The sequence below is a fragment of the Centrocercus urophasianus genome, unplaced genomic scaffold, assembly GCF_019232065.1.
Source record: "Centrocercus urophasianus isolate 14NV4802_14NV808 unplaced genomic scaffold, USGS_Curo_1.0 seq_58, whole genome shotgun sequence".
NCBI lineage: Eukaryota > Metazoa > Chordata > Aves > Galliformes > Phasianidae > Centrocercus > Centrocercus urophasianus.
This window is the reverse complement of record NW_024885177.1, coordinates 362,140-387,500: the sequence shown is the minus strand read 5'-3', so window position 1 is coordinate 387,500 and position 25,361 is coordinate 362,140. Positions and strand designations below refer to the sequence as shown.

The 25,361-nt window shown below is 51.7% G+C and overlaps 2 protein-coding genes across 4 annotated transcripts; one reads left to right on the top strand and one right to left on the bottom strand.

The window, feature by feature from the left end:
- The first annotated feature begins 1,595 nt into the window (after positions 1-1,595).
- Positions 1,596-6,133, top strand: LOC122169777 (prion protein). 2 transcript variants are annotated; one of them, XM_042836154.1, is made up of 3 exons: positions 1,596-1,654; positions 2,436-2,510; positions 3,981-6,133. In XM_042836154.1, the coding sequence occupies exon 3, from the start codon at positions 3,983-3,985 to the stop codon at positions 4,781-4,783; it is 801 nt and encodes a 266-aa protein (XP_042692088.1). In that variant the 5' UTR covers positions 1,596-1,654; positions 2,436-2,510; positions 3,981-3,982; the 3' UTR covers positions 4,784-6,133. The 2 variants fall into 2 exon arrangements, with proteins under 2 accessions (XP_042692088.1, XP_042692087.1); XM_042836153.1 differs by having other exon boundaries at positions 1,621-1,654; positions 2,368-2,510.
- A 5,931-nt stretch (positions 6,134-12,064) lies between these two features.
- On the bottom strand, positions 12,065-23,635 carry RASSF2 (Ras association domain family member 2). 2 transcript variants are annotated; one of them, XM_042836215.1, is made up of 12 exons: positions 23,590-23,635; positions 23,015-23,163; positions 20,253-20,335; positions 19,101-19,176; positions 18,129-18,280; positions 17,201-17,289; positions 15,311-15,465; positions 15,125-15,226; positions 14,921-14,972; positions 14,724-14,845; positions 14,115-14,212; positions 12,065-13,404 (listed from the first exon to the last, which is right to left on the bottom strand). In XM_042836215.1, the coding sequence occupies exons 3-12, from the start codon at positions 20,309-20,311 to the stop codon at positions 13,335-13,337; spliced, it is 975 nt and encodes a 324-aa protein (XP_042692149.1). In that variant the 5' UTR covers positions 20,312-20,335; positions 23,015-23,163; positions 23,590-23,635; the 3' UTR covers positions 12,065-13,334. The 2 variants fall into 2 exon arrangements, with proteins under 2 accessions (XP_042692149.1, XP_042692150.1); XM_042836216.1 differs by lacking the exon at positions 23,590-23,635 and adding an exon at positions 23,247-23,582.
- Between the last annotated feature and the right edge of the window lie 1,726 nt (positions 23,636-25,361).

Genomic DNA, 25,361 nt, shown 5'->3' with positions numbered 1-25,361 from the left:
GCAATTGTTACGAGAAAAACAACCCATTAATGCTTTCTAACCTGGCACCAATTCCCCCCCTCACTTAACATCATTGCATCTACCTGAGCTGAGGCTGAAATGGAGGGCAGACCTCCAGCAGGGATCAATACAGCTCTCAGCCTGCTGACAGGAGAAATTTCACCCTGAGATGCTGTATAATCAATGGATATCAAGATGTTACAATCACAAAATAAACAAGAGAGTTAGGCAAAGTGGACTATGATAACAAGAGAGAATAAATGGAAGGCTTACCCTTATGCTGGGCTCACCACCAAACACCAGAAGGAGGGATCTCCAGACAAGATCCTTCCCCACTGGTAGCCAGCTCTTAAATAGGTCTAGGAGCACAGCTGAATTGCCTTCACCTGTGCTCCTCTGGCTGGCTCATGGCTCGCCTCAGGTGATCAATCAGAAGTTCAGGCCCTGACTCAGTGGTTCCCACACAGACACTTAAATCAAAGAGCACTGCAGAAATAATCAGAGTGGCTCAATTGGAGGGATGCTGCAGGCGCCTTTGTTTGGGTCTTTTTAGCACTGTGAACTTCCACAGTACCTTAAAACAAACTCATAGGCTGCTCCATTTGCAGCTCGGATCTCCTATAGGAACGGCAATGTATGTCAAGCCCACAAAGCCAAACACCCAGTGCAACCCATTTTGCTGCCAAACAGAAGTGATTTTAATTTTAATTTTTTTTTTTAACATAATCCATCCAGATGGACAGAGGAGAACACAGAGCACAGAGCTGGGAATCCTCTTTACAGCCAGATGTGCTGCAAAACCCAGTGGTGGGAGCACTGGACTGTGCCAAGTCCAGTCTGGGTGCAATGAGTTCCGAGCTGCAGTCACATCTCCTGGCCATCATGGCAGAGTGCCCTGGGTGTGCTGGGCTCAACCCTTTTATTGGAGCCTACCTAAAGGATGAGCATGATGGCTACAGCAGGGTGAGACTTGGCCTTTAGTGCATTGCAGTCACGTATCCCCACAAAGCAGGGGCTGTAAAACCTCGCCATCAGCATCACACTCATTTTTAATTTGTTTAATCTGCCTCTTCCCATTAACCACAAAATGCACAATCACTGTGCCCGAGAGTTTCGCTCATCCAGAGCACAGCAGGCTCTGAAGATGGACCCACTGAGCGCAGTGGGGATGGGCTGGCAGTCGGATTTGATGACCTTAGAGGTGTTTTCCAACCTCCATGGTTCTATGATCTCCGACAGAATGGGCTTGGTGGGGAAGGGTCAGCGATTGGAACCAATGACCTTAGAATCCCCTCCAGCGTTGAAGATCATTTTCACTGTCAGCCTGTGCTTATTTTATCCCCTACCACCAACTGATGCTGCGTTTCTCACAAGACAGTGGACTCACACGGCAACCTCTTCCTTTCCTCCTCAAATACCTCTCGAATACCGATGAACGCAGACTCCTCTTGAACAAACGAGCCAGGCGCCGAGGTTTCCTATCTTGCATCGTTTGGGGGAAGATGGGAAGGACCCGAACGCCGCGCTCAGAGCGAAGATCGCTGGCCGCGCTGCGTGGGGTTGGGCTGCCCGGCAGCCAGCTCCTCCCTCTCGCTATTTATTCCTTCCTCCCCCCCTTCGCTGGATCCGGATCATCTGGAGCCGAGCGGTGGCGGTGAGTGCTGGGGAAGGGGCTCTGGTCTGGGGGGCACGAAGCCACCGGGGGCTGTGGGAGGCGATGGGGCAGAGCTGAGCCGTTTCTGACAGCGGGCGCTGCGTGGTGTTTGCGGTTGAATCGCTTCCAGGGATGGGGGCTGCCCTCCTTTCCGTGCCTAAAAATAGAGGTTTCGGCTGCCTGCCTTAAGGCAGCTCCGCTCCTCGCCTCTGCTCGTCCGCTCCTGGCTGATTCCGCTCTGATAGCAGCGGGAAATTTTCCCCTACCCCCACCCCTATATCGGCCCCGGGTTTTATTAGCTCAGTCTGTGGGTCCCAGTGGCTGGAAATGGTGCGGCCCTCGCGTTGGGGTGCAGAAAAAGGGGGGATTTCTGAAAGCTGGCGGTTATCAGGAGTGTCTGCGTGCTTTATGCATCCCCCAGCCCTCATTTTGCAACCCAGAGCTGGAATTTCCCAGCACTGCAGGGTGAGCTCATCAGCAAATTGTAAACAGAGCATCTTCCTCATACCCAGCACTCTTCCACCTCCTCCTTCCCCTTCCCCTTCTCCTCTCCTTCCCAGATCTGCTCTCCAGGCCCCACCACACTGTGATTTTGGCAGCAGTGTTGGATTTCCCCCGCAGAGCCAAAGCCCATGCACGTAATTGCTGCTCACGATTGCTCATACATCCTCCATTTTCCTCTTCCCCTCTGCCATGCTGTCACTGTGGCACAGATGTAAAACCCTCCTTATGGTGCCCGACGCCACAAATCACCTGAATTAATCTGTCGTCTCCATTCAAGGCTTCTTGGATCGCTCATACATAAATATCTTTGAGTCAGAGGAAGCAAACACCGACCCCAAGACCTCACCCTGAGGTAAGAACATCCCCATTGCTTGTAGGGCTTTAATTGCATTTATTAGGGCACAGCAATTAGCAGTGCCAACACAACCCAACCCCAGCTGTGTTTATCGGAGCTCCAACACCATTGCAAACAGGTCGGTGCTGCTGGGCAGGAACACCCCCAGGGCTTTGCCAAAACTTGTTTCCATCCGTGCTGCATCTCGGGGTTATTTTTCCATCCCTTGTTACAGGAAATCATACATCTTGAGGCAAGATGCCAACTTGCTGCTTTATTTCTTCCCCCTATTTCCCAAGTCCTTCTCTGAGACCACGCAGCAACGTTTGCCCATCTGAATTTTAATCATGTCTGCTATCTAATTTTTCAAGTCATTGATCTCATCCTTGGGTGGGCACTGAGGGGTGGGGAAAGCAATAAAGCAGCAACCAGGGCCGTGTCCCCCCATCACAGGGCCAGGTCAGTGCATCCCCATCCTCTGATTCTTCTGGGAGGGAAAAAGGAGGCTGTTATCTGAACAAGGAGAGGGGTTGGTTTGTTTGCTTGTGGAGTGCGAAGCTGTAGTTAATAGGCAACTGGAAAAGGTTTTAGCTTAAGGAAGGAATTGCTCTGTTACGTCTCATGAGGGATGGTCAGCGCGTCTCATGAGAGTCATCTGTTATCTGTATTTAACTCGCCTTTGGGATTAGTGGTGACCATTAATCCTGGGGAGTGGGAGGAAGGAAAAAAAAAGAAAAAAAGAAGAAAAAAAAAAGGAAAAAAATAAAAAGAAAAAGTGGGGGAAAAAAGGAAAAAAGGGAGGAAAAGAGGGAGGAAAAAAAGAAAAGCATACTCGAGGCTCAAGCCATGGGCAATAAGATGAGCCAGGTAGCACACCCAGCCCACCGCCCTGCTGGACTTGAGAAATGTGGTGACCTATGCACCTTCGCAGGGAGAGTTTTCAGCTGGAGAGATGTTTTCCAGAGTTGGTGTCCATTACAGCTGCTCCATTTCCTGGGCAGATAACAGCTCATTACAGTGGCATTTTGCCCTCCCACCAATCTCAGTGTCGGGGGCTCCTGGCAGCCCTGTGTGCCCCTGCAATGCCAGCAGCAGAGTGCTGAATAAGCAAAGAGCTGCAAACTGTTAACCAGAGCAATGCCAGTCGCTCATGCTCTGCTAAGGGCTGTTGCACATAAACAGAGACTTGGGAAGCATGCTGAGTTCTGTTCTCTGGCAGAAAACCCAATGCTGAAGATTGCAGTTAGCAGCAGAGATGGCATCTGAGGCTCATGGGAAGGTGTACAGGAGGTTGCAAGCACAGGGAGGAGGGAGATGCACGGGTTTTTTGGAAGGGTAAACGTTTATGCCCAGATCCGTTCAGAAGGGGATGATGTTTGGGATGATGCTCAATTTAGGTGGAAGATCTTGTGATGCTTATGAAGCGGGTGGGGATGGGAGGGGGGTCTCTGCTCACTGCCCTAACGGTGCGTGTCCTTATGCCCGCAGCCATGGCCAGGCTCCTCACCACCTGCTGCCTGCTGGCCCTGCTGCTCGCTGCCTGCACCGACGTTGCCCTCTCCAAGAAGGGCAAAGGCAAACCCAGCGGTGGGAGTTGGGGTGCCGGGAGCCATCGCCAGCCCAGCTACCCCCGCCAGCCCAGCTACCCCCACAACCCCGGCTACCCCCACAACCCCAGCTACCCCCACAACCCCGGCTACCCCCACAACCCTGGCTATCCCCAGAATCCTGGCTACCCCCATAACCCAGGTTACCCAGGCTGGGGACAAGGCTACAACCCATCCAGCGGGGGAAGCTACCATAACCAGAAGCCATGGAAACCCCCCAAAACCAACTTCAAGCACGTGGCAGGGGCAGCGGCGGCAGGCGCTGTGGTGGGGGGCTTGGGGGGCTACGCCATGGGGCGCGTTATGTCAGGGATGAACTACCGCTTCGACAGCCCCGACGAGTACCGCTGGTGGAACGAGAACTCGGCGCGTTACCCCAACCGGGTTTACTACCGGGATTACAGCAGCCCCGTGTCGCAGGACGTCTTCGTGGCCGACTGCTTCAACATCACAGTGACTGAGTACAGCATCGGCCCCGCTGCCAAGAAGAACACCTCCGAGGCCGTGCCGGCTGCCAACCAGACGGAGGTGGAGATGGAGAACAAAGTGGTGACCAAGGTGATCCGTGAGATGTGCGTGCAGCAGTACCGCGAGTACCGCCTGGCCTCGGGCATCCAGCTGCACCCTGCTGACACCTGGCTCGCTGTCCTGCTCCTCCTCGCCACCCTTTTTGCCATGCACTGATGGGACGCCGTGCCCTGTGGCAGTGAGATGACATTGTGTCCCCACGCCCACCCATGGGGTGTCCCCTGTCCTCGCTTTTGTCCATCTTTGGTGAAGATGTCCCCCCGCTGCCTCCCTGCAGACTCCGATTTGGGCAACTGGGAGGGAATTTTGTCCTGTCCTGGTTGTGGCAGGACGGCTGCTGGTGGTGGAGTGGGATGCCCAAAAGATGGCCTTCACCACTTCCTCCTCTTCCTTTCTGGGGCAGAGATATGGGCTCGCCCAGCCCTCGTTGTCCCTGCAGGAGCATATGCGAAAATCCTCTTTGCTAACAAGCAGGGTTTTACCTAATCTGCTTAGCCCCGGTGACAGCAGAGCGCCTTTCCCCAGGGCACACCAACCCCAACCCCGGGGGCTTGGCACCCACACATCCCATGGAGGTTGATGGGTTTTGGGGAGTCAGTCCCAAGCAACACCTTGGGCTGCCGAGGTGCAATTGTAGCTCTTTAATCCGCCAATCCCAACCCTTCCACGTGGATAGGAGCTGTCAGCTCTGCATTTTGCATGCTGTAAACACCTCCTGCAGCAGCACTCCAAAACTAGAGTGATTTGGGAATGGTGAGGCTGAAGCCACAGCAGCTTGGGGTTGGGCTCATCAATCCACGCTGCTTTGCTTCCAGCGGAGCCATGCTGCCCTTTGTAGCCTGCCCAGAGGAGGGGAGCACTGCTGAATGCCCAAAAAGTAACACTGAGCAAAAGCTTCTTTCAGTGTATGATAGAAAATGAATGCATCTCATATGGATCAGCCATGGGAACATCATTTGCCATCAGCCCCAAAACCCAAAGGATGCTAAAATGCAGCCAAAGGGGAATCAAGAACGCAGGGAAGGACTTGAGTCAGCTCAACTGGATTGAAGTGGCAAAAAGGACGAGTAGAACGAACGCCAAGGGGATGCTGGAGACCCACCTTTCGTGAGCAAATTGTTCAATGCAGCCAATGGAACTATTGCTTCTTGTGCTTCGGTTGCTACTGATGTGTACATAGGCTGTAGCATATGTAAAGTCCACGTGTCGAGCTGCTGGCACCGCCTAGAGCTGATATATATCATGTATGTGGGCACTGAATGCCACTGCTGGCCATACTCAACCATCCTAAATGATTTTCACGTCCCTGTAACTAAAGTGGAGATATACTTCCAGTATATTCAACAACAAAAAAAAAAAGGTAAAAATATCAGGACTTGGAGGTAATGTGTGCTTTGTGAGACACGGCTGTTTTGTACGTTTGTAACGGTGCATGCACTGCGTTTTACTTTCCAACATTTTTCTAAATGTTTGACGTCTGGTGCAAATTAAAGCAGGTGAAGCGAAGGCGCGGGAGCCTCCTTCGTGCAGTTCTGGCTTTGGCCCTCTCGTGACCACGTGTCCCATCCCCTGGTCTTGTCTGTTTTCCCAAATTTCTCCCTTTTCTCCCTCTTCTTGCCCTACTTGCACTCACAGGGATACGCTGCAGACTGAAGCTGCAGTGACGGTGACCCATCACCCTCCTGGGCTGCCTGTGCCAAGTTTCTCCACTCTTTCTGAGAGCAAATTGTTTCTAATATCCAACCTGAAACCTCTCTGACCCCTCGCCCCATCCCCTGGGCACATCAATCCCCTTTAACGTTGAATCAAGGTCTGATAAACCTCCCCCCTCCTCTTCCACAAATGGTTTCAGTGCCATCCATCAAACATTTTCTACTAAAGACAATATAACAGTTGAGGATGTCCTTCTCCCCATTTAAACCTTGAGTTCTTCTATACAAAACCCAGCACCACTGTTGAGCTACTTGGAATATAGCAAAGCTTAAAAATTACAATGAAAGAGTGAAGACTGTGGGACTTTGGCCAAATGGTGCTTTTCTTTGAAGTGATTTGGGTTGAGCAAGCCGGGAGTTGGACTCAGTGATCCCTCCAGGTCCCACTCCAACATGGGCAGTTCTATGAGTCTGTGATTCTATGCTATTGAGCTGCAATACCCTCTTTCCTCAAGAGCACTTTAAGTGTTGGTCTTCAAGTGGCGTGCCAGAAAACCCCCAAAGTGACTCTTTTTCATATTTTTGCCAGGAAAAATAAAAAATTAAAAAAAAAAAAAAAAGAAGAACCATTTGGCACTAAACAGAGGATTATTCCTGAGTGCAAGCAGCTGGGAAACCACAGAAGACAAGATCATGGGGATCTGGAGCTCCCATGGGTGTTTGGGAATAGGAAAATAAAAGCTTTTCTCTTGAAGGCAGCTACTTAGAAATGGGCATCGTCACATTATCTGATTGTCAGTAAGAGGAGCAGTGATGGGATGAACGATCAGATGGCAGTCAGGAAATGAGCAGGATTTGATCTTTGCACTTCGTTTCCAAAATGGGGGGGAGGGGGGGGGGTTGGGGGAGGAAGATAAATTCAGGATCCCAGACGTTGCATCCCTTCTGTGCCAGAGCAGTGCAAAAAGCGGTGGTGAAGAGGAGGATTTGGGGTATAAAAACCCCTATGGATGTGTTGGCTCTGCTGTTGGGGCTGGCAACACGTGCAAGGCAGTAGGGTGCACTCCCATGTTCCAGTAAGGAAGGGCTGAGCTCACAAAGTGCTCCTTTCCACCCTGAAAAACCCTGAAACTTTTTCCTATGCTTTGATCAAAGAGCACAGAGCCGTTCCTGCCCCACTGGGATAGATGGAAACAATGAGAAATGCTTGGAGGAAGCTCATACAAAAGCATTTCCACCCTCCGTGCCCACACAGCACTGAGTTAATTGGTGAAACACTGCAGATTCAAGCAGGAAATGTTCAGATCAGGAGAAATATGCCCTAAAGTTCATAGACGTTACGGGTTGGGGTCATCTTCTGCTCTGCACAACGTCTCCTTGTTAAGCTGAATCCCTCTTTTGACAAAAAAAAAATTCTGCAGAAAAAACCACAACACGTTTTTCTGCCTAAAAAAGGCTGCAAAATGAATATTTTGGGCGCGTTTGCACTGAGCTGGGCACGGCTGTGTCGGGAACGCGCGCTGCTGAGTGGCCAACAGCTCCATCTCCTGTCTGAGCTCCAGGCAGCAGCTCTGGGGATGGCTGGCAATGCGTGTGCTCCCAAACTGTCACCAAACTCTGCTCCCCGGACAGCTTTCAGGTGTCAAGAGTAGTGATTTGAGAGCAAATTGCATGCAAATGCCCTGACCTCTCCTGCAGTGTTTTGCATTGGGTTGCAGGAGGTTTGAAGCACTTCTCCATCTATTGCATGCTTCTGAAAGAGAGAAACCAAGAAAAAGGTGGGGCTGCATTGGAGCTGCAGCATCTCTGATTTCAGGATGCAAATCAGAGAGGTGAGTGAAAGATGCTTGCAGAGTGGTCTGTCCATTCAGCCATAGCATGGATGCAAAACATGGGCAGGAAGTTGCAAATCTGGGGCTCATCACTCATTTTAAATAAGAACAATGGGGAAATAAAACAAAAACTAACACCTGCAGGAGGGTGAGAGCGAGGCAGCCCATGTTTTTAAGGGGAAGCCCCAATATTTTGTTTCGTTCTCCTTTGCTATCAGCTGCTGTGGCTCAACTGCGTTTTTGGAGTTGTTTGACCACCCAAGAGAAGGAGCAGAGAAAATGTAGAGCCCAGAGCGGAAAGAATCCCTCTTTTCTGTGCACGTCAGAGAGGATTTTCCCTTCTGGGAAGAACTGGATGAAAAGCAAACCTGAAACATCTGCAGAAGGCAAACCCTGGAACTCCAGAGCCCAGGGACAGGGCACCACACAGCTGTCTGTGTTCTGGGCAGCTGAAGGCTGTAGCAGATTCGGTCATACTGAGGCTGGACGGATGGAGCAGGAGGGGTCTCTCCCTGCACAGCATTGTCATCACTGGTGCCACCCTTGCTGCAACATCCCTTAGCAGTGCAGGGCTACACCCAATGCTAAATACAACAGAGCTGGTGTGAAGCTCCCCATAACAAGAGCAAATTTGCAGCCCAATAGAGGATGCCCTGATATTGCAAACCAGAGCAAGAGGCTGTGTCCAAACCAAACTTTAATGCAAGTTGGAGGGGTCATTTTGGAGCCCCATGTCCCCAGCTGAGTCCCAGTGCTCTTTGGGGAAAGGAACATCTTTTCATAACATCTTTCCTGATTTTGCCACACCATGCAAAACCAGGACAAGCACCGAGGCTGATGGGGTCAATCCACCTGTGTCTGCACAACGTGTGGGTAGAAATATTGACATTTCCTTGCTGGGCTTGATTTCTTCATGTGCTCGATGGGCTTGCAGGATCCCAAGGTTGCCAAGAGCACGGTGAGGGCTGCTGGCTGAGGGTCCGAAGGACTCGAGATGGCAGCAGAGCATCTCCCCCCTCCCTGATCCCCATCCCACCTCCCAGCACTGCTGTGCACCTCCAAGCACCCATGGTTTCATCTTGGAGGGTGCTGTGCCCCCTCCCCCCTTCAACTCTCAGCGTTACATCCCATGGTTGACCCAGCAGATGGCATTTGCCAGCAGTAGAGTGGGGACAATGCTACCGCACGGTCCCCTGGGGGCTCGGCTGGGGGGTCCCCGCTTGGCCCCCAGCTCCGGCCAAGCTGCAGCATGGAAACCCCCAGCTGGTGGGGGCTGCCGTTGGGCCGGGGGGCCGTGACCAAGGCGGGAGGGCCGCGGGCGCCCCAGGAGCCCCATCCCATACCCTGCGGCGGCACCGGCTGCAATGGCGCTCGCCATCTTGGAGCCTCGGCCTGCGGTGTTGGCTCCACGGGAGATGGACCGAAAGCCCCCACGGAGCCCTCCTCCTCCTCCGCCACCTCCTCCTCCTCGTCCCCCAGCTCTTCCTCCAGCTCCACGTCGGCCTCCAGCAGTGTTGCTGAACAGGGCGAGCAGCAGCATGGCCACCCAACACCAGGCGTCACGGGGCCGCATCCCGAGAAACCTGCAAGGAATGGTTGTGGTGGCCTGAGATTGGGTTGGAAGAGTTGTTAAAGATCACAGAGCCATGGAACCGCAGAACGGTTGAGTTGGAAAGGACCTCACAGCGCCACCATCTCCCCCCCTGCCGTGGCCTGGCTGCCTCCCACCGGCTCAGGTTGCCAAGGGCCCATCCATGGCCTTGGGCATCTCCAGGGATGGGGCATCCGCAGCTCTCTGGGCAGCAGTGCTGGAGCGCCATCCTCATGGCGAAGAATTTCTTCCTAACATCCAACTAAATCATCCCCTCTTTCAGTTTAAAAATATTCCTCTTTGTCCTGTCACTATCAGAGCGCATTTAAGTTGGTTTCATATTGTTTATAAGCTCCCTTTATGTACTGGAAGATTGCAGTGAGGTCCTTCCCAGAGCTTTCTCTTACCCTGAATCACCCAAGATCCCTATCTTCATAGGAGAGGTTCTCTCTATATATTATATATACAGTATATTTAATGCTATATATTTAATGTTAATTTGTTCAGTTGATGAGATGCTGGAAAAGGTTGCCCAGAAAGGCAGTGATGTCCATTCCCCAGAGGTGTAGATGGCCAGGCAGGATGGGACCCTGGGCAGCCTGATCTGGTGCTAGGTCTAGTGGTTAGCAACACTGCCACAGCAAGGGGGTTGGAACCGGATGATCTTGGGGGCCCCTTCCAACCCAAGCCATTCTGTGATTCTATGATTTCGTGTATTTGATCCATTTGATACATTCAAAGAATCATCAACTGGTTTAGGTTGGAACGGATCCTTCAAGATCATCCAGTCCAACTACCCCACCATGGACAGGAACACACAGTATATCTCATGGAACCGTAGAATGGCTTAAGTTGGAAGGAACCTAAAAGATCACCGGGTTCCAACCCCCCTGCCATGGGCAGGATTGCCAGCCACTACATCAGGCAGATCAGGGCCCCATCCAACCTGGCCTTGGACACCTCCGTATATGTGATATACTGAATCTATTCTTTAACTCACTACTCAATCCATTTACCACATTCAGCATACACACGGGATCAGCGCTGCCATTGAGTTGCAAACTTCCATAGTGCCAACTTGTGATGTCAATGCTCCCAAGTATCCCAGCAAAGTTGCAGTTCAGCTTTTGCACCCCAGTGAAAAGCAGCAGTGAGGACCCCCCCGGTGCCCCCCCGTTAGCCCTTGTGGCTGAGCAAATAGATTGATTGTGCCGAAGCTGCTGAGCCATCGCTGAGCTGTGTTGACAAAAGCCTTTTGAAAAGGCAGAGCCTGTGGCCCCGATTGAGTGAAAGCCAATGGAGCATCCCTGCATCAGCATTTCCCCCAGTAGAAGGTGCCAGGCGTGATTCCAGCCTCCAAGTCTGACACACGAGAGGCAGTGCAAATGCAGAGCTTCCTAAAAAAAGGACTTACTTAAATTAGCCATCTTCAGCACTGTTAGAGGACCTGTATCTCCAAGTAGTGTAGCATCAACTTTTTTTTTTTTTTTGCTTTAAAGAAAGTTAGGCACGAGTCTCTGTTCCAGATGCTTTCAGATGTGGAAACGCACTCGAAAAGAAAACAAACGAAGGCTTCCTTTTCCCTTCCTTTTTCCATTCCATTATCCCTGCAGCATCCGCACTTACAGATCACAATGCAGGTAATACAGCATTGCACACCTCTCTGGGTTGCTCTTCCCACCCCAACCCCCAGATTTGCAAACCTGCAGATCCTCCAGCTCCACCCCTGCCATTTCTCACCCCTGTCTGCTGTGCCATCCAGCAGTGCACTGCTCTTACCTTGCAGCCGCAGCCGCGCTGCCTGTGCCTCCTCCCGCCTGCACGCACGGAGCTCAGCTCACACTGGGATTTTCCCAGCTGATAAAGCATCTCTGGTCAGAGCCAACGTCACACATTCCCCTCCTCTACAGGGAGGGATAAATTGTTTTCAATGGGATGGGCAACACGGGATGGTGGCTTCCAGAGAGCTTGGCCTCTGGGAGGCAAAAAAACAAAACGCATCAGGTTGAAAATTTCAGTGGGTTTAAACAAGACTGAGCAAGACACAAGCCTCCCTTCAGAGGTGAAATTTACACTCTGGAAGAGAATCAGAGAATCATTAAGGTTGGAAAAGACCTCCAAGATCACTAAGTCTAACAACCCATCTCCACCATGCCCATAGAATCATAGGATCATTAAGGTTGGAAACGGCCTCTAAGATCACCAAGTCCAACCAGTGACCCTTTCCTTCCATCCCCATAGAATTATTGAGGCTGGAAAAGACCTCCAGGGTCACCAGTTCCATCTGTTGACCCATCCCCACCATGCCCAAAAAACTACGTCCGCAAAGTGCTGTATTCTGAACAAAACCAGCTCTAACTCATGTGCTTCCATACTGTATTAATTTACTACATATTTTGGTTTTCTTGTTAATAAACAAAGCAATGCCACAATCGTCCTCCAAACACATAAAACACTTTTGACACCGGACAATACTTCCCGTAACACGTGTTAAAAGTGTAAAAGGTACCATTAACCAAAAGGAATGTTAACAAAGATACATTGCAAAATACTCAAGAGTGGGAGAAGTCAGAGTTTTAGTTCACATCGAGGTATTAAATAGATATTGCTGGTTTCGCATGGAGGGAGGGAGGCTTTTGCCTGGCAAAATAAACCTCGTTCTGTCTCAATCCCCTCACACAGAAGGAGAAACATTACCCAGACTCAGTTTCAACTCACAAGCATGCAGAAATCCCCCCAGAAAATGAGATGAGGAGAGTTCAGAGTCCCTGTGCCGCTCCATTTTCCTTACAGCGATCTCTCAGGGCAGCTCAGCACCATCGTTGCTCCGGTGAGCAGTATTTGGCATTTGGCTACCAGAGAGCTTTGACATCGTGTGTGTGGTGGTTCTTTTAAATCCCACAGTATAATTAGTGCAAATTAAGAACAGGGAGAGGAGGGTTAAACAACCAGATGTGGGTTTAAGGGAGAAATGCGCTGGAACTCTTCTACTGTAAGTCCAACATTCAATCTTGTTTTGCTTTCCATGGCGAAAGTGGAAGAAAGCAACTCTCAGAAGTCCTTTGGGGTTGTACAAAAGCTTCCCATCACCTGTGAATTATTGCAAGACAAATGTGCTTTTTTTCCCAATATATATCTTTCTTTTCTAAGAGGAATCATTTGTGCTGTTTGGCTTCCTCCAGGCACTGTATGGGAGAACTGCACCAAACTGAGCCTGGGTTATTGCTGCTGAGCACTTGCAGCCCTTCTTATGCCCATCTGCAGCAGCTTTGCCCTGCTCCTTAATCTCCTTTTATCTTTTTTTGCAAGGATTTGAGTTTTGTGCCACTGGGAGAGCCCTGCACGTGGCTCTCTGCATCCAGCAAGGAGCAGAACAAGCATTTGCAGAAGAAGAGCCCTCCGAGGATGCTGCAAAGAAGCTGCCGAGTCCTGTGCATGGGACGGGGCTACCTGAGTGTGCCAGCATCGCAGGGGCTTGCATTTTTGGGGGTGACATCAGGGCATGGCAATAGCTACATTCTGCCCTGTGCAGAAGGACGGGTTGGCTCCTGGTTGATGCTCCCCAAGAGATGGGAATGTAGGGTTTGGAGCAGGATGGCCTTCGTGCAAGCTTCTTGCAATGAGAGCTGCATTCACAGCCTTGCTGGACCTTCAGAAATCTCCTCCAGCCTCTGTTCAATCATCAGCCGGAGGATGGAATACCTGGAAAGGCAAAGGGAAAAGCTGAGCTGAGAAAGAGTGGCTTCAGGAGACCAGCATGTGCTGCTCTGTGGATGGAGTCATGGCATTATGTAGGGCTGGCTTCCCGAAACCATCCTTTTTTTTCAGTACAATGTCAAAAGTTCAGTTTCCCACCAGTAATATAGAACACTGATTTGTTTTCAAGCTTTATCCTTTTTAAATTGGAAGAATAAAATTGCTTTTTAATCATTTTTATATATAGAAAAACCCATGAATGTCAGAGTTTTGGAGGGACTGGAGCATCTCTCTTCCTTTTTGAGAGCTCTTCAAAGCAAATGGAGCTGAGAGTCCCGATGCTTCCAAGTTCCCTGCTGCATCTGCTTAAGCAGAGGTCAGAGATGCCGAGGCTGGGAGCCCAGACCTTCTGATGGGACGTGCACAGACTGCAGCCAAACTCTGCCCCAGGGGAGCACACTGCTGGGAGCTGACACTGCACCACGAGCCTGGCGTTACTGCAGGCATTGGCTCCAGTGCAGTGTTTCTGCAGCAGCAGCAAGCTGCTCTTTTCATCCATATTGCTAAGAAGGCTCTGGATAATGCAAAAAGCAACAGCTTGTGCATGCATTAGGGATGCTGCCTGCCTTGTAAATCAGTCTCTGGCCCCCAGCTGAGCCCCCCAGCAGTGCCCTTTAAGCTCAGCACCTCCCCTGTGCAGGGCACACTGTGCATACTTGCGCATCAGCTTCTTCACTTCGCGGTCCTCCTCCTCCTCCAGCTTCTGGATGAAGCTCCTGAGGACGGGCATTTCGAATTTGATGTACTGTGCCACCTGCAGGGCAGAGACATGTAGGGAAATCTCCACTCTGTCATCCCAAACTTGGATCCTTCACATCAAGGGAGAGACGCACGCACGCACACTTCCCAACTGTGCACACAAATGCACACAAAAGTGCCTCGTCTGCTCCGACTCAGGAACAAAGACACACCAGGGGTGCACAGGAGCCAGCAGATGGCACAGCAGAGCTGATTCCCATGAGCGGCTCTTTCCCAACTGGGACAAAAAGGAAATCGTTTGTGCCAAAGGATGCGGAGCTGAGAGATCCGGGAGACAGGAGGCAGATGGAGCACGGCAGATGCAAAAAGCAGGGAGCTCTGCATCCTCTGCAGGCAGGAACTTACAGCTCCATCAGGTGCTCTCAGCCTGGCCCAGCCTAGATGCACACCCAGGGACTGCAATTTCTGCAAAACCCCTTTTTGGAGGCGCTCACCCAACATTTTCCAGCCCATGCAACCACTGGGGACACTGAGACGCAAAAAGCTTCCCCCAGGGCAAAACTCACATCATAGGTGACCTCCTCCACCTGGTCCTTCTCCATCAGGAAGACCTTGGAGACCTGCTCACAGGGGCCCTGCAGGACGCGGGCGATCAGCGGGTAATCGGTGGCCCTCAGCTTCTGCTTCTCTGCAACACCAAAAGCGCTGTTTTTACAGCAGCAAGGCCACCAAGGGGCCCAGCTGCCCCCTCCTGCAGCCTCACCTCCGCTGGTGTGCACGATGTAGAGCGCGAACTCCTCCGCCGAGTTCTCAATCTGAGCACAGACACCAAGAAGCGTCGTGGTTGGATTCGGGATTTTTCAAACAAACAAGCAGAAAATCCCATTGTTTTGCTCTCCCATTATATCTCATATCCACGGAACTCGAGCTCCCCATGATACCCAGTGCAAGGATCTCCCCCACTTGCCTTGAACTTGTTGAGCAGCAGCTTGAGCACCTGCGGGGTCGTCATTGTGCTGTTTATCCGCACGTTGGTGATGGAGCCGTACGCCGGCGTGAACACGGATGTCTGTAGGGCACAGGCTGTGTGTCACCCTATGAGTGAAAACCAAAACCCCATCCACGGTGCCACCAACAGATCACTGGGTCTCACCTTGTGGTTGTAGAAGTGCCCGTTGATGGAGAAGCGGTGGCGGCGGATGCGGCGCTGCTCGCTGGGGGTTCGGGAGCTGCCCCGGCGCCGCACGCCCACATCGCTCCGTGTGCGCAGCAGCTGCGGGGGATCTTCTGGCTGCAGCCTCGTGGTGCCTGGAAAAGCCAGGATGGGGCTGAGGAGAGACAGGCAGGCAAACAGACAGAGGGACAACTCCCTGCGCAAGTTGGGCAGAAACCACTTCTTTGCTCTGCTTTGGGTCAACAGTAAGCAACAGGGTCAGCAAATAACCAACGAGGTCAACCAACAATCAGTGGGGTCAAACAAGAACCAACAAGGTCCACCAACAATAACCAATGGGGCCAACAATAACCAACAGGGTCAACCAACAACTAGCGGGGTCAACCAGCAACCACCAATGGAGTCAATCAGTAATAACCAATAGATTCAACCAGTAACCAATAGGATCAACCAATAACTGATGGTTCAACTGATAATCAGCTGATAAGCAGAGGGGTCCTAGATGGAATTGTCACGACGCACGCTGCAAGGCAAAACAGCCATAAAAGGTGGACAAATCTCCCACGGGATTTACTCTCCCCCATCTCCCAAACGAAGCTGTTAATTCACAGTCATTGCATCCATCCATGCCACCACCTGGATAACACTCTGCCTCCTGGGGACTCGAGCACCTTCCTCGCTCCTCCATAATTTAACTTTTTTTTCCCTCTCCCTTAATGAGAGCAAGAAAATGAGGCCAGAGCTTCAGATCTCGGCATGAAGACTGGCCCACGTCCAGATTATTATAAACTCACCCTTCATCCATTTTTAATGAACCCCTCCAGCTCAAGCTGGTGTTTTAATTCAAAGCATGTCTGTGCCGAGACAGTCTCCTGTGTGTGCTGTTCCAGATGCACACCAGTGACTAAGCACTCACGAAGAGCTGTGCATGCACATTATGCTCTGATTTTGCAGGATTCTGGAGAAAAGCACAATAAAGACTTCTTTCTGTGAGTCACATCATATGCCTAAAGCAGTGGCAGGCAATGCATAGCGGATATCGCCCCGCAATCTGTAACAGGTCTCCAGGGCAATAAAAACAAAAGAGTCGTGCACAGGCAGAGCAAAATGAGGAAGGGGAAGCAGGAGGAGGACTTTTGCAGATCTGGAAGCATTGCAAGGGCTCTGCTCCTCGCTGGTCGGGAAGCAGATGAGCAGTAAAGCTCAGAGCTGAAAGCATTATCTGGCTCTTATCTGTCTCCAGGATGCCTGGAGCACTACAAAAAAAAAAACAAAACTAGCAAGGAACATGTGCAAAACGCCCTGACAAGTGGCAAAATGCATAACGTGGTTTTATGGTGTCCCATTTGTTGCAAAAACGGAGAGCAAAGTTGGTGAGCAGGTGGTGGGACTCAGCCCGGGGGGGGGTTAAGGAAGCCGCAGGGCAGGCAGCAGTCTGCAGGGAGGAACAGCCCTCAAGTCTGACCTCAGGGCACACAGCAACGCCGTGGGGAGGGTAAAAACTTTGCAGAAATGTTGACTTCCCCATGGTAACAGCACTGCACAGCGGCGCTCATTATTCCTCCGTCAAAGCGGAGCTGCTGGGAAGGGGAAGCAGCAACATCCTTTTCCCGGCGCTCCCACGAGGCCTTTGGCTCCATCCCCCTGTTGCTTTCCATCCTCTTCTCCCACACCTCCACCAAGGGCATTCCCCAGAGCAAACTCTTCAGGAGGGTTTTGGGTCACTGCGATTCAATAGCAGCACTTTGGCAATGGTTTAAGAGAGGGGGGACACCGATTTATACCAAAAGCAAAACGCCAGCTTCTGAGTTTTGCAAATAAAACCGGAGCGTAAGGAAGGCAGCACAGACAAACCCAACTCATTCTCACCTGCGTTGCTGCTGGCACCCTCTGCCTTCACTGTGGCATCCACATCTGTCACCTGGATGTCTGGCAAGGTGCTGGGCTTCAGCACAGACCTTGTAAAATAAAAAATTGGGGAAAAAAACAGCATGATTTTTTTGCCTTAGGGCCTCACATTGTGATTTTGGACCCACAAGCCCATCCCCCTCTGGAGAGCAGGATTTTCCTCCTGGTTTGTGGTTTAACCCTGTCCATCTCACACCTCTGCACCCCTACGTGCCCACAGCTGAGTGCACCCAATTGCACGAGGCTGATGCTCTGAGCAGGATGGACCCTGCAGTGCAGCCACCCCCTTCTTACAGATCTACACGTTGCAAACCTCCTGCACGGTCTCTAAAACGCCCAGATCATGCATTTATTTTTCCATTTGCAGATATCTAAGAGACGAGCAAAAAGCACTGCAGCGCAACCCATGGGGACACCGCTCTTGCTCACTTCATAGGGTCCCACGGGTGCTCATAAAACCAAAGAAAACTCTAAAACTGTCCTGGAGAAACTGCTTGCACACAGATTAAAATTCAGTGTACAACTTGGTGTGCATTCAAGTGAAAAATGAGACTTTTTGGAGGAGCTTCTTGGGGTCTTCACAAAAGGAGTCTTTGCAGAGTGAAAACAAGAGATCTTACTTTGCCCCTCTGCACGTTGCACACTAGGGAAAAAAGGAGATTTTCTGCATAAAGCAGTGAATGAATGCACCATGGACTCACTGGTGAGTGCAGTTATCTGGCTGTGGAGGCAAAGAGCAAATATTTACAGCCCTGGGGCCTCACCTTCATTAGGAGAAACGATTTATTACAATTGTTACCACATGACCAAACCCTGACGCCAATGACTTAATTGGGATTGCTCCTGCTGGGGGGCTGCATACCACGGCTTGGGGCATTGCTGCACTCACCCGTGTGCCCCCAGGTTGCACCCAGAGTGCCAGGAGGAGGAGGAGGGCGGCGGGCGGATGCGCTGGTTGTCATCCTGCATCTGCAGGCGGATGGGTCGCCGAAGGCCCCATGAGATGTTCAGCAGCCCCTCAACGATCAGCTCACCTTCCTCCTGCAAAGAGCAGAGCGATGGGCACGGCCCCCCTGAGTCCCACGAAAACATCGAATGTGGAGGAGCAGCAGGAAAAGGGGTGGGAGGAGGGTTGGGAAGTGGAGGAGCTGGTGGTGGTGTGAAGGACAGCGGTAGGCTGGATGCTAGCAGGGGCCAAGCATAGAATAACATCATTAAGGTTGGAAAAGACCTCCAAGATCACATCAAGTTCAACCACCAACCCACCCCCACTATCGCACATGTGGAATCAGTGAGGCTGGAGAAGACCACCAAGACCCTCAAGCCCAACCCATCCCACCATGCCCACTGACCGCGTCCCCAAATGCCACATCTCCACAGTTCTCAAACACCCCCGGGGATGGTGACTCCACCACCTCCCTGGGCAGAGAGGACGGAGCTCCTTCCATTGCTTCCCAGAGCCAGGATCAGAGGCGCTGGCCGCAGACTGGAGCACAGGAGATTCCCCTGACCAGGAGCACTGCTGTTCTGCACAGTGCCAGACGTTGCGGTGGCTCCTCTTTGGAGATCCCTGAACCCACTTAGACATACGTGGTCCTGGGCACCAGCTCTGGTGGTCCTGTTGGATCAGGATGGGACCAGAGGGACTCAGAGGTCCCTGCCAACCTCAGCCATGCTTCTGTGGGAGAGTTATGGGGTCGGGGGTTCAGCTGCCCCCATATTTGATCAGTGAATATCAATGAACTTTGCTAACAGGCATTTTTAGGACCTTGCAAATCTGAATCAAATCTGAATCATCATTTCTCCATTGAGTGTCTTCTGATGGAGAGAAGCCTGCCTGGTGCCCACCCTGGTTCCTCACCTCCCGGTGCCGCAGCTGCAAATTCTGCCCTTCATAGTAGATGTTGTATGTCTTCAAGTGCAACAGCAGCTCATTTCTGCAAGAAAATGGGAGAGGTGCTGAGAAGAAGAGGGGAAAAGCGAGTATAAAGGCTTCATTTGGGAAAATGTGGGTCTTTTGCTGCCTCTAGATCTCTATTACTGGGGACGTTTGCTGTGGGTTCAACCAGTGTCCCTCCAGCCATTGGCAACTGTGGTTTTGGGGACAACTGTGCCATTCTCCAGCCTTGTAAAAAGCAGTAAAGAAGCCCACAGGCCCTTGGTGGAGTCAGTCACAAGGCTAAAAAAGCAAAATTTAGGAGTGTTTGAAGCCCTTGGGTCATGCTGGAGTCACAAGTTATCACAAGTTCATCAGTTTGGCTCATGGCACCAAACCCTGACCTCGTGTTCAAATTAAAAGTCTGAGCCCGACTCTGGCTGCAAATGTATAATAATGATAGTGATGATGGTAACAATAAAGACAAGGCGTCCCAGCACAGCTCTGAATCACTGGGAAGCAACGAATGACAGCATAAAGCAGTCATTAATTCAGCTGAACTCAGTGGTGCTCAGCATTACTGGATCAGTGACAAGATAATTACAGGATCTGAGGTTGTCACAGAACTGTAGGGCTTGGAAGGGACCTCTAGAGATCATCAAGTCCAGGAGAGAAATATTGCACATAGGCTTGATCACCTCCAAAGCAGTACCTGAAGCTCAGCAACTGGCTTGCTTCCGTACCACAGAGCAGTTACTGGGCTAGAGTAGGTTGTTTTTTTTTTTCCCAGCAAAAAGTATTTCAGCAGAAATTCTGAATGCTGTTCAAACCGCTGTTCACGTTCCTAAGAAAGCAATTCAAAATCCCCTCAAAAACCCCTTTGAATGCTGCCAGCTCGTTAAGAGGAAGTGGCCATTCTTTATCCCAGAAGGGCAAAGAAATGGAGTCTCCAAAAGAAATACCCAATAAATGGAGAGGTTCCGAATCCAGTGGTGCTGAGAAGGCGAAGCCAACCCCGTGCAAACAGCCACTCGGGTCGGGCGGCTCCCCCTCAAAGTCCAACACCCCACACATTTGGAGACGCCAGCCAGCAGCTGTGTGCATCTTTGGGCGCCACAGCTCCGCAGTGCCTCTTACTTGGAGATGAATTTGTCCTTCCCACAGGGGACCAGGTACTCGCAGCTGCCGTACTCCATCCTCAGGCTCCTCTTTCATCAGAACTGAATGGCAGAGAGACAAAAGGCGTTACTGCCTCTGCGCTATCGCATCCCAAAGGCAACGGGAAACAAAACCGGGTTGGGTTTGGGAGAAGCCCCCGGGGAAAATTAAGGCTGCTCCTCCAGCCGAAGCCACGGGCGGGGAAGCAGGAGGAGAAATCAGATAAGGGAGAACCGTTGTAAACCCGCTGAAAATTTAATACTGGCGGAGATACCCTTACTGCAACATTTGCATTTAGAGCAGCCTCCATCCATGGGCTGCAGGGCCAGCCAAGACGAGGTGGAAATAAGTGGGATTTGCTCCTTTTTTTTTTTTCCCATTTCTTTTACAGTTCTTTTAGGAAGCTGTGGATGGATCCAGCTCAATGTCTGTTCGTGCTGTCCCAAAATGAGGCAGTGTGCATGACAGCTGGGCTCACACTACAACCACTGCATTGGTTTCTTGCTTTTTTTCCCCTTTTTCTTTTTAATGCAACACCCACTGAATTTTTGCATTCCCTCCAGTGCCAAAATTTTCCATCACACTCATGCAAACCCTCAGAAACTGCGCCTGCAGCCCAACCTTTGAAGTGGTTTGGCCTTAAAGCACGAGGATGTTTTCTGGAAGCTGCAGACCGGAATCAAATGAGAACTGGGGTGAAACCTTTGGGGTCGTCCATTTGCTTGGAGCACTTTGCAAAACCAGAACTGGAGAGAAGCTGAACTGCAGCTTCAGGGCAGTTTTAGGCTATGAGGGGTGGCTTTTTGGGTCTTGCTTTTTTCCCACGTATTTGCACAGATCCTTTTTTCTGAGGTCCCCTCACACAGAAAGAGAAAATAAGGCAAAAAAAACCACTTGATGCACAAATTGCAGTTTTCTCCACTTCCTACGCTGCCCAGAGCTTCACAGTCCCTTCACACTCCAAAGCTCCAACAAACAAAACTTGAATTGCAAAAGCAAAACTCCAAACCCACAGCGATGCGCAGAGGGATGGGTGATTCAAGCAAGGCCACGGGACAAAACCTGTGTCAGAGGAAACCAAAGACCCGAGGGCAGCAGCAATCCTTATCCCAAGCTCACAGCAAACAAACCACGCAACGGAAAACACTCGTGGTCCAATGGAGGGAAGCATTTGCAAAAGCAAAGCAGAAAGCAGAAGAGAAAGCCGCCCTGCAAAGATCGCGTCTTGCAGCGGAAAAGCTGACGAAGCCGCGCGCTTCCTGAAGAGCAGCACTGCAGCCCCACATGAGCACAAGGCCTTTACCCCATCCACGTGGTTCATCACAGCAAGAAAACGGGGAAAAAAAAATAATGACCCTCCACGTGCATGGAGAACTACATAGGAAAAGGGAATGCTGACGGTGCTGGGATAAATCCTGGCACAGCATTGCATGGCACCAGAATTTGGGTTAAGCCAAAGCATTGGCAGCTGCAGCACGTGGAGCAGTCAGTGCTTTGCTCATCCAATCCAGATGATGGAAGTAACCATAAGGGAGGATAACATTGCTTGGGTCATGCAGAAACATCACCAACAATACCAAAGCGGCCAAAACAAACCCCAAACCCTTCGCAATGAGCGCAGAGTGACAAAAAGGGCTGAAGCCCAACCCCTCACTTCCTCACATGGGGCAAAATCATGGCAAAATAAATGAATAAATCAAAAAGCACCCATTTTGAGGCAGAAGGGGAGCCCCCAAAAGCATTTTTTTCTCCCCCTGAATGCTTGCAGGGAGGAGCTGGATTTCCTGTTTACCGCCCCACAGCACTGCCACCTTCGCCTCCGTCATCACATCCCCTTCCGAGCAGCCAGGAACGGGGCAGTTCTTCCTTTTTTGGGTCTCAAGAGCATCAGGCTGAGCAAAGAGTGGGCAGCTGACAGAGATCCCCAAACTGCAACCCTATGGATTTTTTGCTGTAGCTTTGGTAAACCTGAAGTGCTGGAAAGAACCCCAGTAGAACAGCAGGGAATCTGCATGTTGTCCATTCGGTTGCCCAACCTCTGCAGTTGGCATGGCCAGATTTTCCAGGCACCCCCATGCTTCAGCTTCCCAGTTTTGATGCATTTCCTTCACTTCTGCCACAGACTGAGGACTCAGCAGCCTGGGGGCTGTGTCGATGCTTTAAATTAACCAAAGCAATGCTCCTGCCCCAGCGCTCTCTGCCTACAAATAGGACCCATCAGCCACTGCCACCATTGCGTCCGATCCCAAACGTAATCCCTCCTAGAAACACCATTCCTAAGGTCCTTTCCCTGACCCCCAGAGTAGATCCCCATCTACTAATCCGCAGAGGGCAACCAAGCAGCTGCTGCTGCAGAGCTCCTGAGGAGCTACCCTGCAAAAAAAAAAAAAAAAAAAAAAAAAAAAAGAGGGAAAAAAAGAGAAAAATATCCAAATATCCAAATATGACATTTTCAGTGGGAGAAAAGGGATGCAGCCGCTTCTGCAATCAGAAGTGCATTTTGGGGGACACTTTCTTGCTGCTTTCAGGGCGGAGAGCTTTCCCATCACACAGTGAGGGATTGTGGGAATATCCCAACCCTGCGCTGCTCCTCCTGCCCTGATTCTGCCCAGGGCAGCACAGCATCAGAGCATCCATCGATCCCAATGCAGAAGCAAAGCAACATCTGCAGGCAACAATTATCCCCTTTAGGCACTGGGAGAGGCATTGCTCGGCGATGGGCTCCGGCTGCACATCCTCACCCACTGCAAGCAGATCCCAGCAGCACTCCAATGATGGTTCCCACCAGCTCCGGTCCAAATGATGGTTTCAAGCAGGGATTTCTCCCGAGCTAAGCGTGAAGGTGCGGCGGTCCCATTGTTTTCCAGCTCCGCTATTGTTCAGCTCCGTCCTGTCAAAGGGGAGAGGAGGGAGCGGTGAGCGGTGCAGAGCTGGCGGTGGTTGGGCGGACGGCACAGGGCTGAGCGAGCGGACCCTTCGCTTGAGCTCACTCCCCCCGTGCAGAGCCATCGGCCGTCAGTTCCATGGGGGCTGCAGGGAATGGGGGCTCAGCTCGGGTACGGGAGAACCGGGGGGAAGGGTTAGGGTTAGGGGTCTCGTGCAGGGCTGGGACCCCGCAGATGGGTGCTCGCAGCTCCCTGCTAACGCAGCCAACTCCACGAATGAGGGCGAAGGCAGCGATGAGGAGGTGACACCGACGGGAGGGCAGGGGGCTGTAAAGCCACCCTCCGCCTCGGGGACGGGGATGAGGACACAGATGGGGAAAGGCAGAGGGATGGGGATAAGAACGCGGCCGCCCCGTCCGTCCCGCACTCACCGCCCCGCACCGCGCTGCTCCGCGCCGCGCCCGCTGTCCGCGTGGGGCCGCCCCCGGTGGGGCGGAGCGGGGCGGGGAGCGCGGGCAGGGCTGCAGGGAGGGAGGAGAGGGAGGGAGCCTGAGCTTCCTCGAGTCTCGCACCGCATCCCTGCGAACCCAGCGGTTCCCTCGGCTGGGTGATGCCCGGCTCCGGCAGATGGGGGTGCGCAGGAGGGGGGACCCAGGGCACGTCCCAGCTGTGGGAGTATGATCACAAATGAGGTCTGGCTTGTGCACCTGGGTGTCCCAAAGGTGCCCCATCCCAGGTACCAGGACTGCATTCCAAAAGGTGCTCCATCACAAGCACGAGGGCTGCATCCCGAAGGTTATTTCATCCCAAATATCAGGACTGGGTTTCCAGTACCAGATAATGGCATGGCAATGCCAGAGGATGCCCCATCCCAGGGACTAAGGCTGCATTCCCAAAGCAAAGTCCTACCCCAGATGGTAGGACTGCCATTCCAAAGGATGTCCCAACCCAAGTACTAGGACTGGGTTTCCCATCGCAAGCACCGTGGCTGAATTCCCAAAACATGCCCTATGCCAAGCAGCAGGCCTGCAATCCCAGCCGCCCAGGTTGGAAATACTCTCACCATCAGCTCCAATTTTGTACAGAACACGCTGGGGATGCTTTGTGGCCTTCACCACATAGGCTAAACTCATGCCTTGAAATGCCCCAAACCCTGTGATATTCAGAACCAGATCCACGCAAGCTCCACACTGCCATTCTGCCTTTGGGATGGTGTTACAGGGCCAGCAAACAGCCATGGGGGAGGGCTGGGGGGGCACGGAGGCACTCAGTATTCTGTCAGAGCAGCAGAGCCTTTGTCTGCTCCTGACCTTTCCCACTGCTTTGTGGCTTCCCTGGCTTTTTTTTTTTTTTTAAATAGAAACAGCCCACACTGGGGGAAAAAAATAAATAAAAAGGCAGGAACAAAGGAATCATCTAAACAGCTGCTTTAGCAAAACAAGCAGCTCTTCACAACTGAGATTGTAATCAGTCTGTGTGTGTAAAATATGAGGAGTTCAGGAGGAGCCATCTGGCGTGGGGAAACACTGACATGGCAAAAGGAGGAGGGAAGGGGGGCAGCAAGGGGGGATTATTGGTATTCCAGCAGCATCTTTGGGGCTGGCGGAGCTGAGAGGCCCTTTGTGGCCGCATGGCAGAGGGGAGCAGAGCTGCCATGCTGCAAAGCCCTGAAGTAGGGGCTTATCCCTAAAGCAAGCAGAGCAAAAAACAAGAGAAAATTAAAAGGAGAGACACATCCACAGCAGTGAAACACAATGGGAACCAAACCCACGTTGGGAAAAACAGTAAGACCCCAAATTCTGCCCCACTGTGGTCCTACAGGGAAAGGATGCTCTGAAGCTGAAGTTTCCCCTGAGCTGCTTTTCTGTGCAGCGAGTGTGAGATGAGCCTTCTACATCTTTGCACTGGGGGGATTTGCTTCTGCTCCCATATGGAGACTGGGTGTGAGTTATTCAGACCCCAGTGGAAGGCACCCAAACTTCCCCTATTTCCCCCCAGACTCAGCACATCCAAACAACATCCAAACTCACTTTCACACCCTGGCTGCTCTCCAGCATTTCGGCTTGAAGGCCCCCGAGGAGTCGTCCAGAAATACCCATCAATGTGGTGCACGGGGCTCTCGTTGGCCCAGCAGCGCCTGCTGGCTGCTCAGCAGCCTCCAGGAACCAGACGGGAAGGGACGCTCTGGTTTAAAGGTTCAGCT